This window comes from Mus musculus, chromosome 3, assembly GCF_000001635.26.
Source record: "Mus musculus strain C57BL/6J chromosome 3, GRCm38.p6 C57BL/6J".
Classification (NCBI taxonomy): domain Eukaryota; kingdom Metazoa; phylum Chordata; class Mammalia; order Rodentia; family Muridae; genus Mus; species Mus musculus.
The window spans coordinates 115,986,596-116,007,428 of record NC_000069.6 but is presented as its reverse complement, the minus strand read 5'-3'; the positions used below and the strand labels follow the sequence as shown (position 1 = coordinate 116,007,428).

Genomic DNA, 20,833 nt, shown 5'->3' with positions numbered 1-20,833 from the left:
CCGCCTCCCGCTTTCCCGTCCCAGGACGCGTTGCGCGGCCCGGGCCGGAAGTCCTCGAATTCCCGGGTGTGTGTCTGTGTCTGTGTCTCGCGGCGGTGCCGCGGCGGTCAAGCGCTTTGGGGTCCGCGTTTGAAGCGTCACCGCTGTCACTGCCGCCACCATACCGAGTCACTTCTAGAGGGACGGAGACCCGGCCCTTCGCCGGGTGGAGAAGATGTTGCCCCTGTCCATCAAGGATGATGAATACAAACCACCCAAGTTCAATCTGTTCGGCAAGATCTCAGGCTGGTTTAGGTGCGGGGTGCTGTGATTGCTGGGAGGGGGCTGCCCGGGATGCTGAGACAAAGCTGGGTGCTAAGGATGGCCTGAGGTCCAGCATGGGAGCGTCACCCTCCTGCTGTGGTGGAACGAGCATGCGGACTGGGTGGGTTTTGAGGGGTCCCCGCAACCCCCTTGGCTCCTGCTTGCTTCTGATCACCTGTATCGTGCCCAGGTCCATCCTGTCGGACAAGACATCCCGGAACCTGTTTTTCTTCCTGTGCCTGAACCTCTCTTTCGCTTTTGTGGAACTACTCTACGGCATCTGGAGCAACTGGTAACCAAAGGGGAAGATGATTGGGGCGGAAGCAGAGGGTGAGGGAGACAAGCCACTATTTGCTTAGTGCCACGTAGCTCCTTACCGGCAGGTTCACGTCTTACCTTTGCCACTACCACTTTTGCTGAGTTGCTCTCAGCGTACTCTCACCAAAAGGGAAGGGCTGCAGTTCTAAGATCGGGGACTCTCATTTCCTGCAACTCCATTAAACAGAACTGACAAACAGGCCCCCTCCTCATATTTTTTTTTTACTTTTTTATTTGGCAGATGCAATGAATCTCTTTAACAGCTTGCCTTAGCTATGCCTCAGGAAAAATGAGAGGATCCTGTTAGCTAACCTACCTGTGGGTGTGGCTTTTTTTTTTTTTTTTTTTTTTTTTTTTGGATTTCACTCCTAAGATTCTGAGAGAGAAAGATCTGAATGGCCCTGTTAAATTTATGATTGCCTTTGAATGACTTTTGAAGAGGTTTGTGAAGAGACCGTTGGCAAAGCATATGCCATTCTCTTTTCCAGTGAAACTGTCTTAGGATTTTCCTTGTATCTTTACTGCAGTAGAAAATCCCATACAGTTTTCTGAGAATGCCATTTTGACTTGAAGGCTTTGGTGTCACCTTTGGGCTTTTTTGTTTGTTTGTTTTTGTTTTATGGTGTCAAGATTTGGGTCGAAGAGAGTCCGGTGTCGCTAAGGAAGTAAAGTCACTGGAATTTAAGTATTTGCTGTGGGATAACTTCTGGGCTTGTGAAACTGCTCTGCAAATAACAGAATGAGCACACTTCTGAAGTGTGCTAACTCCATTTCTAGATTTTATTCCCTTCTAAGAATCGATAAAAGAGGGGCAGAAGTTGAGAGTGCTCACTGCTCTTGCAGAGGATCAGGATTTCGTTCTCAGCACCATATCTGGTGGCTCACAACTGCCTGTAACTCCAGCTTCAAGGGTCTGACATTCTTTTCTCCACCTCACAGGCACATGCACACATGTGACAGACACAGAAAAACAGAGACGTACAGACAGACACACACATGCAGGGATAAAAACAAAATGTTAAAGAAAGAGACTCTATTAGAAGATGGGGGATATAACTCTCCCAGGATCTTTAGGCGAGTTACATAGGATTGTAGATTAACCTGTGCCATTTATGGTCTATTTTTGTTACTTCTAGTAAACTAACTTGGCCTCTGTCTTTTAAAATCCATTTTCAGAGGGGTAAAAGATCATAGTCTTTGGACTCTAACTCTGCTGTATTTGAGCAAAGTAATTGTTTCAATCAAGTTATCATGGCATCTGTTCTCTGGCGTACACCTTTGATCCCAGCAATTGGGTAGCAGAGGCAGGAGGATCTCTGTGAGTTCGAGGCCAGCCTGGTCTATCTGTTCCAGGACAGCCAGGACTAAGAGATCCCTGTCTCAAAAAAGAAACAAGCAACAACAAAAGCCCCCAAACAAAGCAAAACCTTCAGTAAGTAGTAAATCATAAGGATTATTGGTTTTGTTATTTCTTGGGGTACAAAAGTCAAATGAACATCATTAACTTAATGTATTTAATAACCATTTTGATTCCTCTGAGAATTGTACATTTCAAAGGATACCTCATAACATTATTTTTAATCTCATAAACTATTTAATACCTTTTGATAGATCATATTTGTTGAAAATACTATAGTCTTAACTTATATTTGAATATAATACTTTAATAATGAATATATTTATAATATACTTCATATTTTCTTTTTAAATTGTCATAATTTTGGCATATGTGTTGCTTATTCTATGATACATTGTAGCTTTGTACACACACATCTTTTATTATTGCTTTATATTGCTACCTAGTATATTTCATTATGACCTTTCATTGGCATAAATCACTTCATGGAATACCTTGCTCTAGGGATTCATATCTTAAGTGTCTGAACCATCGATTTCATGGAAAGTTGGGTGTATAGTGCCTTTCCAATCTGATCACTTAAAGTACTAAAACCATTTTTGTCCAAGCTGTTTGTCAGTATACATCATTGCATAAGGGAGATATTAGTGGAACGTGACTTGTTATCTGACCTTCGGTGGTTTGCTCCTCTGTTTTTTGGGTAACTTTCTGCTATCCTCAGGTGACTTGTTCTGTCATACCCTAATGGTTTATCCTTTCATTGTGTTAAATCATTCAGACTCACGTGAGCTTTGTTGTCTGTCGTGCTGCAGTCATTTGTATCTCCTCTGTATATCAAGTTTGATAGCCACAGTTGCTTAGTCCCCAATATCAGTTGGTGTCAGTAGCTACGAAACATAAATCCTTGCTGCTTGGGAGGATTTAGAAGTTTGTTGGGGATTACGGCATAGCTTAGTGGTATAGTTCTTGCCTACTAAGAACTAGGCCCCAGATTCAGTCCCTAACATTGCCAAATACACACACACACACACACACACACACACACACACACTGTAATCTCAGTATTTTGAAGGTGGAGGCAGGAAGATCAGAAATTAAAGGTCATATTGAGCTACATACTAAATTAAAACAAAAGAATTTTCTTAACTTGGATATTTATATAATTTGACTCCCTATATTATTTGTACACCAAATTTTTCAGGTTTTTTTGATTGATTATTTCTTTATGATATTGGATTATCTCGGTTTATTTCTCACCTGAATGCACTTTGTCTTGGTCATTTCTATGTTTGACTTCATTCTTTAAAAATAAGTTTCAGGTTGTTGAATATAAAAGATCAAGGAGTTTTTCCTAGCATAGAGGATTAAACTATGGATAAAGCATTCCCTTCCCAGAGATGCAAAGAGATACATGATAGAGTAGCAGCAAGTGTTAACTTCAGCCTTGATTTCCAGGGCCTGCACTTTCAAGGCAGAGCTTGGGTAGAATCAGAGTGTGTATCTGATGGTGAAGTGTCTTTGGTGGAAGGAGAGTTCAGTTCTGTGTGCTTTCTCCCACTTCCTGTCTACTCCCTTTCAACTAGATGGCAGCTTTACTGAAAACTCAGTACATGTGCTGTGTGTGACTGTGCCATAGTGGGCATCTTGGCACTTGGCACACAGTAGGGGCTTACTACATATTTGGTGAAGGAAAGAATGAGTGATTGAAGGTTTGGATTCATCTGTGTCTACTAACTGCTAACTGTTCTGTTAAGGGAAACAAAACCACCAGAAGCAAAAATTAAGCTTTGGTTCTGAGAAATGGGGAGGGAAGCGCAGGAATGTGGGCTGTGATTCTTACTTCCTTCTCGATGCTCTTCTATCTACTGCTTTCTTTTTTTCCCCCTTTTATTGAAAATATATTCCTTTTTCATCTAATTATGGTTATGATCATGGTTTTTCCCCTCTCCCATTCCTCTAAGTTTCTCCCTACTGCCCCTCCTCTCTGGATCCACTCCCTTTCTGTCTCTCTCTCATTAGAAAGTGAACGGGCTTCTAATGGATAATAATAAGATGTGAACGGGCTTCTAATGGATAATAATAAGGTAAAATCTAAGAGAAAGCAAAAACCAACAGATTGGAGTTGGACGAAACAAACAAACAGAAGAAAAAGAGCCCAAGAAAAGGCACAAAGAAACAGAGACCCATTAAAACACTAAGCTGGAAGCCATAATATATATGCAGAGAACCTGGTGCAGCCCAGTGCAGACCCTGATAATTTTCATCCATTTATTGTTGAGTAACTGCATAACCTCAAGGTAATACAAGAATGTAGTTTTGTATCATTGAGGGTATTATTTTCTGAGTTATAGTAAAACAAACCCAGTAATTGTTTGAACACACAGTACCTTTTACCCAAGATGGTTGGCCAAGTTCCCCCTTCCCTTGCACAGCAGTGCCTGTAGCATAGAGAGAAAGAGGAAAAAAAAAAAAAAAAGTACGTACTGTCCATGGATTTATCTGGGTGCTAACACATAATGCTGTCCCTCACACTTTAGCACATGGTCATGTCTAGAAGCAATGTGGTTTATTCCAGGAACCCATGTAGATTGATTCAAACCAAGGCTTTGTTACTGAGGAAGAAAGGGGGTTTGTCCTGGAGAGAGATAAACCCACTTAACACAGGAAGTGGAGGGGTAGTGTTTTCGTTTTCTTCTTTCCAAAGTTACAGCAAGGCCTCCAGCTCCTTTGGCCTGGGTTGTATGGTTCACCCCCGGACCCCATATTCTAGTAAGCCACTGTGTTTGGCTTTATGTGTTTCCACGCCCTGCTGCTACACATTTGCTTCACCATCTATTTAAGAATTTCAGCTATATCATCTACTACAGCCATTGGCAGTAGTCTCACTTAGAAATTAAAGAAGCTCATGAAACAAAATATAAAGGCTGATGTTTCTGCCTTAATAAATATTTGTCCTAGAAATGCTTAAGGCTATATTGGGGGTTTATTTGGTCCCGTTTTTATGGAGTGTATATAGAAGATCCTTGCAGAGTAATTCCTTGGTGAAAAATGCTCTCGTTAATTACACATTTCTCTATTAAAATTTAAAGATATTTTAGCCTTTCTGAAGCTTTCTCTTTTTGTGTGACAACAACTTAACCAGCTGTGATGGCAACAGTAGCAATGAATTTGATTGTAGTTTTACTTTTCTCATTAAAAATTGAGATAGATATTTCATTTTGAAGAACATTAAGGATCAAAGAATGACATGAAGTTGTAAGTTATTTCACTATAGTTCATTAGTTTATTAACTTTTACTAATAATCAGGATTCTAATTTTCTTTTTTGTTTTTTAAGTGTGTATGTGATTGTTTGAGTCCATGTGTGTGGGAGGACCTGTGATGGTCAGAATTTGAGTTTAGTAGCTTCCTCTGTCACTTCCTACCTTATATTTTGAGAAAGATTCCCTGCCAGTCTACTTTTCTGATTATTTCACATTATGGAAATCAGCTAGGCAGGGGTCTGTGACTCACGATAATCCCTTGTCTTCAGATGTGAAGTAATATTTAACGACCACTTTGAATAGACTATTAGCTCAGTTACCAATAGACCTTTTGAGAAAGTTTTTATGATGGAGAATCTTAAGCAGATGTAAATAATATGGTGAACCTCATGGGCCCATCACCCATCTTTATAACCTACACCCTGTCTTCCTTATTCTGTCTCTGTGACTACTGCTGGATTGACCCAAACAGATCCGAGGGCCAGTCTTTCCATACTTGTTCAGTGATGAGTCTTTAACAGTAAGAGCTACCCCTAAACAGTTGATTTTACATTCTTTCTGCATTATACTGTATAGAGAAGAATCTAGATAACATCTATATGTAGTGTTTGACTGATAGGGGAAGATCTTCCATCTCTTAAAATTGATAGGTTTTTCTTTCTGCCTTTATTTTCACAAGTGGATTTTTTTTTCTTCTTCTTTTTTAAAAGCTGGTCTTAAACTAGGCTAGTCTCAAACATCTCAGTGCCAGATTATAGATACGTGCTACCACTCCTAGTGTTAAATAAAATCCTTTTCAAAAGTTTCCTTCCCTCTCCTCCCTTCCGTATCTTTTCCTACCTTCTTTCTTTTTTTCTGTTCTTTGTAGACAGCAAAACACTGTAGGCTAGGCTAGCCTAGTACTCATTAGGTAGCCAGGCTAGACTTAAAGGGTTACTCTCACCTCAGACAAGACTACAGGTGTGACTCATATGTGGCTTCAAATGTTTCTTTTGTTATATAAGTTCTATTCACGTTCTGTTTTACTTAAATGTTGGCATTTCTCCTTAATGCTACAGGAAATCTCTCATTAAAATGTCTTTAACGAGTCACATAAAAACATGTCATAACACTTTTAAAAAGAGATTACTGTTTAAAGAGGAACCTAAAACAAGTACACTGATTATAGCAACTTGTTTTTTCCTTATTATATTTTACTTGTGTGCAAATCCATAATCTTAGGTAATATCTATGCCACTTTTATGTTTTACTTGCTTTTTATTTTTCAAAAATTTTTATAACATTTTATTTGGTATGTGTGCACGTGCGTATATCTTGGTGGACATGTAGAGACCAGAGAATATCCTGCGGGAGTCGGTTCTCTATTTCCACCTGTGGGACCTGGGCCTTGAATACAGACAGGTCTTCAGGCTTGGTGTCAGGCACCTTTCCCTCCTGAAACATCTTACCAGGCCCTACCTTTATGTTTTAAAGAACTCTGCGCTGTACAGTCCAAATGAGAGTTCATAGTGAGTAATGTTTGCTAGTACTGAAGGTGAGCAATGAAATTCACCTTTTCCCACCAGTGTTTTTACCGAGAATGAGAACTGGAGGCTTTTCCTGTGTGTTTATCTCCTCATCGATAGCTAAGTGACTTTCACATCATAGCCCTAGGTCCGAGAAAAGGCTGCATATCACCAGCTGTAAGAGAACATGGTGCTCTTCCATTTCAGAAGAGGAAGTAGGTTTTCAGGTTGGGTTACATTTTATTAAATGCTAAAAACTACCACGGGAATATAATGCAGTGGTACAACCCCAGCACCACAAATGTGTGTGTGTGTGTGTGTGTGTGTGTGTGTGTGTGTGTGTGTAAATAAGTATTTAAAAGAACCTGGTTGCTATAGTCTGCAGGATTTACTTTTTTGTTTCGCCTTAAAGCAATCTTTTATATGCATTGAATGTATAGAAAACAAATTTGCTGGGGAAAAAGAAGCTGGCTGGGGTTCCTGTGAACGTCCTATAGTGGCTGCACACCAGAGTTTCTAGTTGGGAGGTATAAATCTTAAGTTTGTCCATGGGAAAAAAGCTGCTCTACTATCTTCAGTTGCTTGGCTGGTAATGTTTGACATTTCCTTGGCTTGGCGAAGCATTATCTTCATCTCTGCTTTATCATCACTTGGTCTCTTGTGTACCTTCTGGTTTCTGAAGATGTAGAATATATAGACTTCATGTAGCTATGAAGAAGCCATCATCCTTGCTGGAGTGGAAATTTTTTTTTTATGGCATAGTAGTAGTCTTGGGATCACCCACACTTAAGCAAGTAATCCCTCACCTATGGTCTGTAATAAGTAAATCATTGGCTATTTCCTATAATTACTATAAAGTCATTGGTTCCCCAAATTGGGCTTAGGTAGAACTGTACTTTCATTTGTAGTTGCCACCGTATAAGGAGGAGGTATGTCTCCTCTGGGAAAGTAGCTTCCTAACACTTGGCAGAGTTGTCCAAAGGTTAGTTTGGGAAGAGTGATGGCATCGCTCTTGCTGAGCTGAAGCTAAGGGATCTCAGGGTAGCCCATCTGCAGAAAGAATCCAGTTATGGCTCTGTTTCTGTGTGTGTGTGTGTGGGGGGGGGGGAGTTGTAAGCCCCACTGCTGTAGCAGCACTCTTAGTGCCCTGATACACTTAATGAGATGTGTAGCAGAGGCCAAGATGGCTGCCCAGAGGAAACTTGGTTTTGGAAAGGAGGAAATAATTATAACAGGAAAGAGACATAAGGCTAGCCGATCCGGCTTAGCCTCTGAGTAGGAAAGCAAAGTGGGGAAAAAGGATGACGTTGAAGTGTTGACTTGCATTCCTTAGGGCTGTGGGAACCAAAAGTAAAGAGAAGACAGCCCAGGTCTATGGTAGGAAGCTCTTCCTGTGATCCAGAACCTTGGAACTCAGAGGAAGAGTTGGGCAGTAAAGAGTTAAAACTCTAAGTGAGAGGTGGTGTATGAGACCCAGTTCCCCAGGCAAAAGAGGACAGTTTTCATCAAGAAAGGCAAATTCAGCAGTGAGCTTGGGCCTTGGACTGAGTTTCAGTGGCTCTGATAAGACTTACTGTGCCTGCTGCTGTGGAAGGAAACCCTTTGTGGGATGGGTGGAAACAATGACAGCCATTTCCATTGAAAAGGTGACCACTGACCAGTAGACGAGGCTCCCTGTAAGCCTGGTGTTGAAGTGTGGATATATTGGTGTAAGCTTAAATTTTTTAAAACCCACTTTAATAAGGATTCCTAACTTCCCTTTTAGCCCACCACCCACTAGAGGTAGTGGAAAGGTTAATAGGGTGTCTTAGTTAGGGTTTTACTGCTGTGAACAGACACCATGACCAAGGCAAGTCTTATAAAAAACAACATTTAATTGGGGCTGGCTTACAGGTTCAGAGGTTCAGTCCATTATCATCAAGGTGGGAGCATGGCAGTATCCAGGCAACCATGGCACAGGAGGAGCTGAGAGTTCTATGTCTTCATCCCAAGGCTGCTAGTAGAAGACTGACTTCCAGACAACTAGGGTTAGGATCTTATACCCACACCCACAGTGACACCCATTCCAACCAGGTCACACCTATTCCAACAAGGCCACACCTTCAGATGGTGCCACTCCCTGGTCCAAGGATATACAAACCATCACATAGGGCAAATAAAGATGTGGACCTGTTTAGAAATAGTTCTTCGGGACAATTCCAATCTTCATTGTCAGGGTATTAGCAGTTCAATTCACATGAATCAGCAGTGAGTGGTAGCTCGGTCCAGAAGAAACTGTGAGGTTCTGTGAATCAGCTTTAGTCCGCAGAAGCAGCAAAAGCTGCTGGAATATCACAAAAAGTTCTTTGGTGTGTTTCAATCTACAAGTCATGAGAAGCAATGATCAGCAAAGAAGGCCTGGCTTCTTTGCCATGAGCATTGTCAGTGAAGAGCAGCATCGGCAAAACCCAACAAAGACCAGCAAAGAGTGGCAAGGTGAACCAATGCCACAGCATCCTTCCTCCACTGTCTGTTAAGGTAGACCCTTTCCAAGCATCACATATCCTCTCGAGCTTCCACTCCAGCAAAATTCATACCCTCCCTTTCCAGGCAGCTTCCAGAAAAGAACCACAGGTCTGTTCACAGCCAAACATCCTCTCAGAGACAGTTTCCAGACATCACTAGACATTTCCACTTCATATTGATCTCCTGGTTATGTAGTGCTTATGTCTTAGCCTTAGACTTGCTTTAGTTGGTCTCTGTTCGCATTTATGCCAGCCCCTACTGCTTTGATTAATGTAGCTCTGAGCTTTTGAAATTGGAAAATAGAAGTCCTTCAGTTTTGATCCTCTTCTTCAAGAATACTATTGTTTTGTATAGGACCACTGCTTTATATATATATATATGAATTTAACTCTTTTTTAGGTAATCAATCAAAACATATTCCTGGCCTGGACCTAGGCCCCCTCCTGCCCCCCCATATAGCAGATGTGCAGCTTGGTGTTCATGTGGTTCCCCTAACAATTGAACAGGGGATGTCTCTGACTCTGACTTCCCTTACCTGGGCTGCCTTGTCTGGCCTCAGTGGAGAGGATGATAAGATGTGATGTGCTGGGAAGGGTTGGTATCTGAGGTGGGAGCTGGGGGTGGTTCCCCTTCTCTGAGGAGAAGGGGAAGAGGAAATGGAGGAAGGGATTGGAAAAACAGGAGGGAAGGGACTTTGATCATGATATAAAATGAATAAATTAATGGAAAAAAATTTAGGCTAATTTTTTTTTATGTGTGTGAATGTTTTGCCTGTGTGTGTACTTTGCGCTTGCGTGGTGGAGGTCAAAGAGGGAATCCCATCCCTTAGAACTGGAGCTGTGGGTGTTTATGAGCCACCATGTGGGTGCTGGGAACTGAACCCGGATCCTCTGGGAGAGCAGCAGATGTTTTTAACTTTTGAGCCTCTCCAGCCCCTATTCTTCTTCTAATGTGAATGTTTAGATTGGCTTGACACCCTCTCCATAGGTAATACATTGAAAATGTAACTCATTTGGGGAAGTGTCGTTGTCTGAGTTCTTGCTGATGCGTCACATGTACTGAAACTGAAATGGTGCAGATATTAGCATTGTCCCTGAGCAAAAGTGACTCACACCTTCGTGAGCTTTGCTTAGTTCTAAAATGAAGGCTAATGAGTACTGTTTTGTGGGTGTAGAGTGCAGCTCAGTGGGAGAACGTATATTTAGTGTGTCTGAAGCAATGGTTCAATCATAAGTACTAAAACTTGGTCTTTTGCATATATAAACATGAAAGTTTTTCCATCTATTTAGATAATCTTTAATTTCATCAATATTTTATAGTTTCCAGAATGTAAGTTTTAGCATTTGTTAAATTTATCCTTAAAAATGATACTTTTTCTTTTGAGTGCTGTTGTAAATGGAAAATTTTTAATTCTACTTTTGTTCTTTGTTACTGTATAGGAATGAAAATTATTTTGATATTGTTTATGTTTATCCTGTAAAATTACATTAATTCAAGCAATTAATTACATTAATTTCTGTGTATTCTTTAATGCTTTTATATGTAAGATAATAGCATCTATAAATGTACATTATTTATTTCTTTTTTTCTACTCGGAGGAACTTTGATTTTATTTCCTACCTTATTGCCCTGTTTAGATTCTCCAGTAAAATGATAAATAACAAATAAAATGGGGCTTCATTATCATTTTCCTGATCTTTGGGGAAAACAGCTTTTCACTATTAATTAATTAATTAGTCAATGAACTTTACCATTTAATGATGATATCAACTATGTATTTTTGAGGCTGTCATACAGAAAGCTAAAGGAATTCTTTGTATTTTAAATTTGTTGGGTATTTCAATCACCAGGCATGTTATATTTTATGCAGTGTCTTTTGTCTGTTGAACTTTTTTGTCCTTTATTCATATGATGCATTGATTGATTTTCATATGTTAAAGCATCCATGAGTTCTTGAGTTTAGTCACAGTTGGTCGGGATATGTTTACCCTTGAATTGTATTATAGGATCTGCCGCCTGGTGTCTTGTTGAGGGTTTCTGGATTCATATTCATGAGAGGTACTGGTACACAGTTTCTTTCTCAATGGCTCATCTGGCTTTGGTCTTAAACTAACACTGGTCTTATCCTAGGGAAGTATTCTCTTCTGTTTTTTTCCAAGTGTTTGTGAAAGATTAATTATGCTTTTAAAATGCTTGTGACTTAGTGAGTACTGCATGGGACGTTTCGTTGGGAGTTGTTGCTGTCAGCTGTAACATAACTAAGTCTTTTCTTACCATAGGGTTCAGATTAACTTTCAGATAGATTTATGACATTTGTCACCTCTCAGAACTTGTTTTTCGATAGCTTGTTAACATATAGTTCATAATCTTTCCTTATTATTCCTTTCAGTTCTGTAAAGTCAACAACATCCCTTCTTTTTTTTTTTTTTTTTTTTCTGATACAAGGTTTCTCTGTGTAGCCCTGGCTGTTCTGGAACTCACTCTGTAGACCAGGCTGGCCTGGAACTCAGAAATCTGCCTGTCTCTGCCTCCAAGTGCTGGGATTAAAGACTTGCTCCACCACCGCCCGGCTTAACAACATCCCTCCTTATTCTTGATTTTTATTGCCTAGAATGTTTCTGTTGTCATTGGTTTTTTTTTTTGAATATTTTTTATTTTATTTTTTTATTAGATATTTTCTTCATTCACATTTCAAATGCTATCCCGAAAATCCCCTATACCTTCCACCCTTCCTGCTCCCCAACCCAGCCATTCCTGCTTCCTGGCCCTGGCATTCCCCTGTACTGGGGCATATAATCTTAGCAAGACCAAGGGCCTCTCCTCCCAGTGATGGCTGACTAGGCCATCTTCTACTACATATGCAGCTAGAGACATGAGCTCTAGGGTACTGGTTAGTTCATAATGTTGTTCCTCCTGTAGGGTTGCAGACCCCTTCAGCTCCTTGGGTACTTTCTGTAGTCATTGGTTTTTGATAAAGACTCACTGTGTAGCCCAGCTGGCCTCTACTCTTTCTCCCCTTCTGAGATCTGGGGTTACAGGCTCACCCACTCCTGGGTCTTGAATCTTTTTCATGGATCAGTTGACAAGAATGTTGCCAATTTCCTTGATCTTGTCAAGGAATGAACATTTGGTTTTGGTAATTTTTCCCATATAAAAAAATCTCAGTTGTCCTTAGAGATAGCAGAAGTAAGCGAAACTTCTTTCTTATGTCTTTGAACATATTGCCTTATTATGTTCTGACTTGGATCATTGCCAGTAAGAATCATCTATGACTTACATTTTTTACTTTCTATCAACTTTTCTTCTTTTCTCTCTTTCTTTGGTGTTGTGTGTAAAGTGTGTACCCTTCCACTCCCCCCATGATATTCACTAACTATCCCGGATTATGATTCACTTTTTTTCAGGAATTTTGGGTAATTTCCAGCTACGTCATCTGATTTTTTTTTCATGTAAAGTTTCTGTCTATGGAAATTCTCCCTTTGTTCTTGAATGTTCTACAGCTCCATACCATATTCTTTCACACATTCATTATTTTTGTATTTGTATTTGTGCTGTGTGCACCAATGCACACAGAGGCCAGACGAGGGTGTTGGATCCCCTGGAACTGGAATTACAGGTAGTTATGAGCCACTGTGGGTGCTAAGAACTTAATCTGATGGTTTTTAACTGCTGAGCAGTCTCTCCAGTCTGTAATATTATTTATTTTAAAGCTCTCTGACAGTCCTAACATTTGGGCCATTTCTGGTTCTGATTCTTGACTGAGTTTTTTATAGTACTCTTCACCTTCTCCTCTCTTATCCTTTCAAGTACTTCACACAATGCTTGTTTTATGTTATAAATAGTGATTACTATTACATATTGAGTATTATATTTAAAATAAAGCCTGAGGTTTATAGATGCTATGTACAGAAATCATCCCCCTGTTTACCCTCCTGACTATTAACTGTAGTCGGGATTTGAACCGGTCCATAGTTGATCTAGCTTTGAGTCTGAGGATTTGTTTTTGATGATGAATTTTACTAAGTGACAGTTCAGTTTTCTTGTGGCTCCTACAGACTTGGTGTAAAATTTAGAGTATTAGAGGACTGATGCTTGATCATATCTCTCCAACCTCTGATCATATAATTGATCACAGTACTTGATCTGTTCTCAGCTTTCAGCAAGTCTGTGCCTGTATCATAGCCAGGTCTCTCTGTGGTCTTGGTAGATTCCTATTGCTGTATCCCAAGCTTGCCAAAGACATGGTGTGAGTTCTACTGTAGCTTTAGGTTCAGGCAATTCAGGTTCAATGAGCGTCAGAGTTTGTTCGTTCTTCCTCTCTATCTTTACTTCTTTTTAAATAAAGAATAGAGGTTTGGTGCTGGAGAGATGGCTCAGAGGTTAAGAGCCATCACTGGTTGCTCTTACAGAGATCCTGAGTTCAATTGCCAGCAACCACATAACCATCTACAATGAGATCTGGTGCCCTCTTCAGTCATGCAGGCATGCATGCAGGTGTATGCATAGTAAGTAAATAAGTCTTAAGGAAAAAGATAGAGGTTTGTTAAGCTCGTGGTTCTGACAGCTGGTAAAAGGGTTTCCTAGTTGTATCCTAGCACAGAGGGCATCAAAGGGCGAGAGCCGAGAGTGGAGTTACTAACAGATGTGGGGCTGAAGAGAGGACTTAGCGTTAACAGCACTGCCTGCTCTTGCAGAGAGCCAGGTTCAGTTCTCAGCACCCACATGGCAGTTCACAACTGTCTGTAACTCTGTATCTAGGGATCCGACACTCTCTTCTGGCCTCCATGGGCATCGGGCATACATGGGGTACACATACATACATGCAGGTAGTCATACACATAAACTAAAACAAATCTTTAAAACTAATGATAGCAGACTTCTTTGTCCCAGGATGAGGGCCTCCCCCAGCCCCGGCAGTGTTGACCTTTGTCCCGGACAGCGAGCTGTGCTGTAGCGTGCAATGCAGCAGCGCGTGGCTGTTTGTCATTCTCTGCAGCCCTGGGCTTTCGTTAGCAGGATCTTTCTGTGTGTCATGTTTCAGTACTGCCTTAGAAGGTAATTCCAGATGACTTAGTTCCGAGGGAGAAAGGTGTACTGTTTGCTTTGTATTGTAATGCACCATTATCTGTCCTTTTCCAGCCTAGGCTTGATCTCCGACTCCTTCCACATGTTTTTTGATAGTACTGCCATATTGGCCGGATTGGCAGCTTCTGTTATTTCAAAGTGGAGAGATAATGACGCTTTCTCTTATGGGTAAGACTTTAAAATACTTTTCTTAAACTATTAAGATGCAGTGAAAAATATACAGCTCTTAAAGCTGTGAAATTTTACAAGTTGGATTTCCTTGTGTGGTCTGAGCTCCTGAGACTGGCCTCAGGCTTTTTATTGTCCTTCCTATGCACCTCCCGCAGGGTGACCTGTTAACTTCCTGGGTTAGAGTTGCCTGCTTTAAAAGTATATGGAGGAGGGAAAGGTAAGGGGGCCATGAAGAATTACATTATAATTCCAAAAGTAAAAGAAATAGTTTTTAAAAAAGATATGATCAGACTCTATAATGTAACTTTTTTCGTATACAGAACCTTTCATTTGGTAAATAAACCCTTAGTTTTACCAAAAGAGTTAAGGGGATATACTGTTGCTGTATAAGGATTTCCTCATAACTTTTTTTTCTGACAAAGAAAATCATATGAAACCTATCTTTTTTTTCTATTCTTTTACTAAAGAGATACTTTGCTGATATTTATTTAAAATTATTTGATAACATGGTTTTATTTGTCTTTTTAGCTTTGTTCTTATATGTGCTGATTTTATCTCTGATTTATACACTCAGCGCGTTACTATGTAAGGGCCTTTGGTGATCCAGATTAGAGCAGAATTGGCTTCCTGCCCCACTGACTGGGGAAGCAATGGGTGTTTCATTATTAATTTAGACTTCCTGATTTTCCTGTTTGAGTTCATCGACCGTTTCTTGGTACAATTCTGTTTATCAGAGATGAGAACTAATATCTATCTCCACCTTTGTCATAATGTTAATTCCTTCCCTGTTCCTCTCTGCTTCATCTCTTTCCTCAGGGCTTCCTCACATCTGTTCTTCACCTCTTGCCTGCCTGCCTGTCTGTCTGTCTGTCACATCTGCTTATGCACCATATTCTCATGCTTGTTTCTCCTCCCTCTCTCCTTTCCCTCCCCCACCCCTCTTCAGTCTGGGTGTCCTTGGCCCCTCATGTCGCCTCGGCTGGAGAATTCACACATGAGACATGCTTGCCTAGGCAATCCACTTTCATAAATTCCACATTTTAACTCTTAAGACTGACTCTGTTCAGGTAAACATAATCATTTGTGATCATGGGTCTAGTTTTTCTTCTTCATTTAAAACCTCCTACCAGGTACAGTAATACACTAAAGCCAATCCAGCACTTTATGAGAATGCATGAAACCCTGTCTCAAAAAACCTTAAAAAAATTTTTTTAAAAAAAATTAAAGATAAGGCTCTTTACATAGTCTAACTTGGCCTAGACCCTACAGTCCTCCTGGCCCAGCCTCTGCAGGGGTTGCAGATGAATGCCACCACACAGTATCTGAAAGAGGAGCTTTGATGCTTGTAGTATTGATGAAAGACTAGCTGATGTGAGCATACTTTGACTAACACTTAGATATGTAAAAATATAAAGTTAAAGTTGTTTCCATGTCTGTAACATGCAACATAGAACAGTGAGATCTGTCCCCAGTGCCTCACCTAAGTAGGAAGCAGAGAGCATTTGGTCCCAGACAGAAAGGACGGGCATTTAAACATGGTTTCGTAGAACGATGTGGAGATAGAGGTAATTCTAAACATAGATAAATGAAAGTGTAGGCTGAATATGTTAGTCTTAGGAAACGATAAACAAAAATCTCAGGTTGCCTCTGCCATGATGCAGGGACGCTTTAGCCTTACGTGAGACCAGAGCTCCATGTCCTGAAGACTTCAGAGCTGTAAGATATGAAGCAAAGCGCGCATTCTCAGAAACGGAGAAATAAGTTTCTCTAAAACAGATTTCCTGGACACCTTCTCTTACTTTCTTTGGGCCCTTCCTTTTCGTCTGCTTGCAATTTACATTTCTATGACAGGCTTTTCTGTGCCCACTTACTATCAGGAGGCCTTTTGCTTTCTGGAAGTCTGTGTTTTGTGACATTTGCTATTAACTATCATTCATAGTAAATTAATTTTCTTATTTGGTTTATATTGTTATATAAATGTATTCTATAAATAAAAAGACTTTGTTGGCACTTAAAATTATGTAGTATGGTGAATAATCTCTGAAATATATATATATTTATTTGGATTTTAAGAAGTCTAACTCACTGTTTACCTTGCTTTTCTTTAGGTATGTTAGAGCAGAAGTCCTGGCTGGCTTTGTCAATGGGCTGTTTTTGATCTTCACTGCTTTCTTTATTTTCTCAGAAGGAGTCGAGGTATAGTAGATAATTGTTAAAAGTCAGGAAATGACTTTTCAATGAAAATGTTTTAAAGATGTAATAGTAATAGAGATCTTTCCAACTATCATGTGTTGAGGTTTGTCTTGTGTTTACAGAAGGACTTATAGAATAGTTGAAATTTTTACATTCTATGAACTATCTTGAGATAGGAAGCATGGGAATGGTAGAGCTGTAGACGCCGTGAATAAAGTGTTGCCAGTGAGAAGGAGAGGTGCAGGCTGGGTCAGGAGAGCCGTTAGGAATTGTTCCTTAAAAAAATCTAGAACCTGAGAGTTTTGCTAGTGAACTTTTAATACTTGGTATACATTTTGTAAAAATGGAAGGAAAATGTGAAGATTAGTGAACTTAGAGCAAGAGGAACAGGTTTGGTACCCAGTATCCTCACACCTGTCTACCTTTGTGTAGAAAGAGTAGTATTTCCTTGTTCTGCACTATGTGAAGAGTAGTTTCAGCTGTCTCACTTACTTCTGAAAACGACTACAGTTTTAACACTGCATCATATTGCTACCAGTTGCTCAATCTAGAATTATGTCATTGTTGATCCTTGTATTGTGTGTTTTCTAGAGAGCATTGGCTCCTCCAGATGTGCACCACGAGAGACTGCTGCTTGTTTCAATTCTTGGATTTGTGGTAAACCTAGTAGGAATATTTGTTTTCAATCATGGAGGTCACGGACATTCTCATGGCTCTGGTATGATGGTTAGAACTATTTGTTTCTTCATTTTTTAACATTTAGTGTGTATGTATGTCTGTGTGTGTGTCTGTGTGTGTGAGACCGTGACCACACATGCATGCAGGAATGTCAGAGGACAACTTGGGAGAGTTCAGGTCTTCAGACAGATATCCTTGCCAGTTACCATCTCTTCTTTTTATCTATCTCTCTCTCTCTCTCTCTCTCTCTCTCTCTCTCTCTCTCTATCTATCTATCATGTTGCTGTCATTAAATACTCCAGAAAATGAATAGTTTTAAAGTTACAAAAGTATGATGTTTAGATCTCAGAAATATCTTCTTGAGCCATCCCTTGTACTTCCCCATAGCCCTCCATCCCCGTGCCTCTCAGAGCTTTTGTGCTTGTTAATGTGTTTGTAAAGATCTCTCTAGACTTCTACCTTATGTAATAGTTAATTCATTTTAAAAGACAGGCATCAAAAACCACAAATCTAGTTATTAAATTAAAGTGTGTATTTGTAATTTACTATATAATGTGTTTCCAAGATCCTTCCATTGTTAGATGTTGGTCTACCTTGCATTTTTTTTTATTAATTTATGAAATCATTTTATCCTAATGAACTCACATTGTCAATGGCCGCAGAAAACTCCGTGGTATGAAGTAAAAATGTCTACAATCCCAACACTTGGGAGACAGAGGCAGGAGGATTAATGCTAGCTTAAGGCTTGCCTGTTCTGCGTAGTGAATTCCAGTCTATCTAGGGTGCATAGAGAGAAACCGTCTCAATCACAAAGCAAAATAAAAGCTAAAACAAACAAACAAACCCCTCTAAAATCAGACAGCATATGAAGCTGCCATGTTGCACAGTTCATATTTACACCAGTTCCATCTCTATAGTTGTTCTTTTAATTCACTGTGTTAATGTATAAGTAGAATTCAGAAAACATACATACACTTTTAGTGGACACATGTTTTTAGTTTTCAAGTTGCCTTCCAAAATGACTCGTTCAATTCAGTTCCAGAAATAGACATAAGTATTAGTTTTCTCCCCAACCCCCACCAGCCTTTGATATTACAGCTTAAGGTGCTTTTGCTCACATTTGATACAAACGGCTTCTAGTTTCTCATGGCTCTGCTTAGTAGTGAAGTCAAACAATCTGTTGGTGTGTTCCTAGACACTAACTGCTTCTCTACTGTTCTTATCCCACTCCATTTATAAGTTACAGTGTTACTTAGTAGGGCTACTTTCCTTTGTCTTTATGTGTTGATGCTTGTAGTTAAGTTTTTATACAAATTAATCCCTACAGGGATTAGTGTGTGAAGGTTAGCATTAATTGTCAGAGACACAATCTCCTGGAAGACAGTCTCAAGGAAGGGTTGTGGACATTAGGTGGACATGCCGGGCGGGGGAAGGGTGTCTCAGTGTAGGTACTGACCTGATGGTGCCATTACTTAGAAGGGGTTCTGAGACTGAGCTTAGCCGCAAGCAGATGTGCTCGCTCACCTAAGGATGTGATGTGAATAGCTGTTTGAAGTCCCAGTCTTGACTGACACTTAGCAGTGCAAGCTGAAACAACCCCTTCTGTCCAGAATCACTGTCACTTGCTACTTTCTTCAGGGTATTTTGTCACAGCAACAGAAATGAAAGTACAATATAGTCCAATTTTTGCCTTGCTTTTTTTCTTTCTTTTCTTTTCTCTTTTTTCTCCTTCCTTCCTTCCTTCCTTCCTTCCTTCCTTCCGTCCGTCCGTCCTTCCTTCCTTCCTTCCTTCCTTCCTTCCTTCCTTCCTCCCTCCCTCCCTCCCTCCCTCCCTCCCTCCCTCCCTCTCTCTTCTTTCTTTCTTTCTTTCTTTCTTTCTTTCTTTCTTTCTTTCTTTCTTTCTTTCTTTCTTTCTTTCTTTCTTGTGTGTATGTATATTTTCCCCTTTGTTTCAGGGAATTTTGGTTTTTTTATGGTTTTAGAGCTTTATTGTAGAAAGGCAGGGAGAAAGGAGAGAAGGTAGAGAGACCGGCCATGGCCGCATGGAGAGAGGGGGAAAAGGAGAAAGAGAGAGAAGGAGGCCTAGAGAGTGAGAAAGGTGAGAGCTTATGAGCTGTTTTAAGGATCTCCATTTCCAGGGCCGTGGATACCAAGTCCTCCATTTTAATACTTTCATCTTGGTTTGATGGTTTCTTGCTACCTAGTTTGTTCTTCTATCTGTTTACATATTATTCTTCCTCATGAGTGGCTTTGAGATATTGCTCCCTCAGGAGGAATAAGCATTTTTCAGTCATTTTCTTAAGAAAATGTTGAATGTCCTGGCGATAACAGCGTCTGGTTCAGATTTAGTAAGTTAACTCAGTAATATCCAACAGCTCCGCCCACTGTACGTTTGTCCTCTTCCTCTTCCTTCATGATAATTGAAATGCCTGTTTGTAACCCATCAATATAGTTTCACACTAACTGGCTTGTGTCACTGTTTTTTCTGTGCGTTTTTATTTATCTTTCTGGTTTCTAGTTTTCTTAGTGTAGGTTTAAACTACTCTTTAGTGTCCTTTGACTTATGCCCAAAGCTCTTTACTGTTTTGAGTGAGCAGGCTTTTGTTTATCTGGATTGCCTCAACTTCTCCTGTATTTTAAAGAGAGTTCTGTAAATTATAGAATTTTTGATTTCTGAACCCCACCACTACCTTTTGGCCTCTAGGATTTCTTCTGTTTGTTTCATTTTAAAATTATTTATTTAATTTGTATCTGTGTGTGTGTGTGCGTGTATGCATGTTATGGCACATATGTTGACAAAGGTGTTATTTGGCATGTGGAGGAACATCCAAAATTCTATTTGCATATCAGCTTGGCTGTTCCCCTTGCTTGCTTGCTCTTCCTCCTCCTCCTCCTCCTCCTCCTCCTGCATATGTGTGCACATGCTTGTGTGTGATGTGGAAGTTCAGCTAAGACCCTGAGTCAACTTGACATCATGTCTAAACAGTAAGAGTCCCTACCTATAATTCCAGGGAGTGGGAGGCTGAGGCAGGAGGATTGTTAGTTCTGGGCCAACCTGGGATGCATGGTGAGATCCTCGGTTTTTGGGCTTTTGCTGACCTCTAGAAGATCCACCTGGGTCTTCTCTCAGTGCAACACAGTGGTATTAACTGCAATAGGAACAAGGAAAGGACCCACCTTGGTCTGGTCTCCCTGAGAGCTGCTCTGTGAATCTGGAATTTCTGTTAGTATCTGAACTGCGGTTGGATGTTAGCTATGAAGCAAGAAAAGCTGACCTTCAAGATTGTCTCATGTTTGGCTTTCATCAACTGTGATATCTGATATGACTTCACATTCTATTTGGACTTTGATGGATTTCTTGACTATAATAGTGATTAAACTGTGGTAATTTTTAGCCACTGGCTCTTGTTTCTCTTGTCTCTTTATTGTTTTCTGGAGACTCTGAATCATTTTCTT

General features: G+C 40.2%; 1 protein-coding gene across 3 annotated transcripts in view; it reads left to right on the top strand.

Moving 5' to 3' along the window:
• The first annotated feature begins 14 nt into the window (after nt 1-14).
• Slc30a7 (solute carrier family 30 (zinc transporter), member 7) overlaps nt 15-20,833 on the top strand; it is a 68,442-nt gene continuing 47,623 nt past the window's right edge. Inside the window, exons 1-5 of one of the 3 annotated variants that reach the window (XM_011240194.1) lie at nt 15-294; nt 494-595; nt 14,390-14,503; nt 16,615-16,702; nt 17,291-17,417. In XM_011240194.1, coding sequence (XP_011238496.1) covers nt 215-294; nt 494-595; nt 14,390-14,503; nt 16,615-16,702; nt 17,291-17,417 — 511 coding nt within the window. In that variant the 5' untranslated portion in view covers nt 15-214. Of the gene's footprint in view, nt 295-493; nt 596-13,490; nt 14,306-14,389; nt 14,504-16,614; nt 16,703-17,290; nt 17,418-20,833 lie in introns of those variants that run through there. The other 2 variants (NM_023214.7, XM_017319686.1) reach the window with 2 other exon arrangements.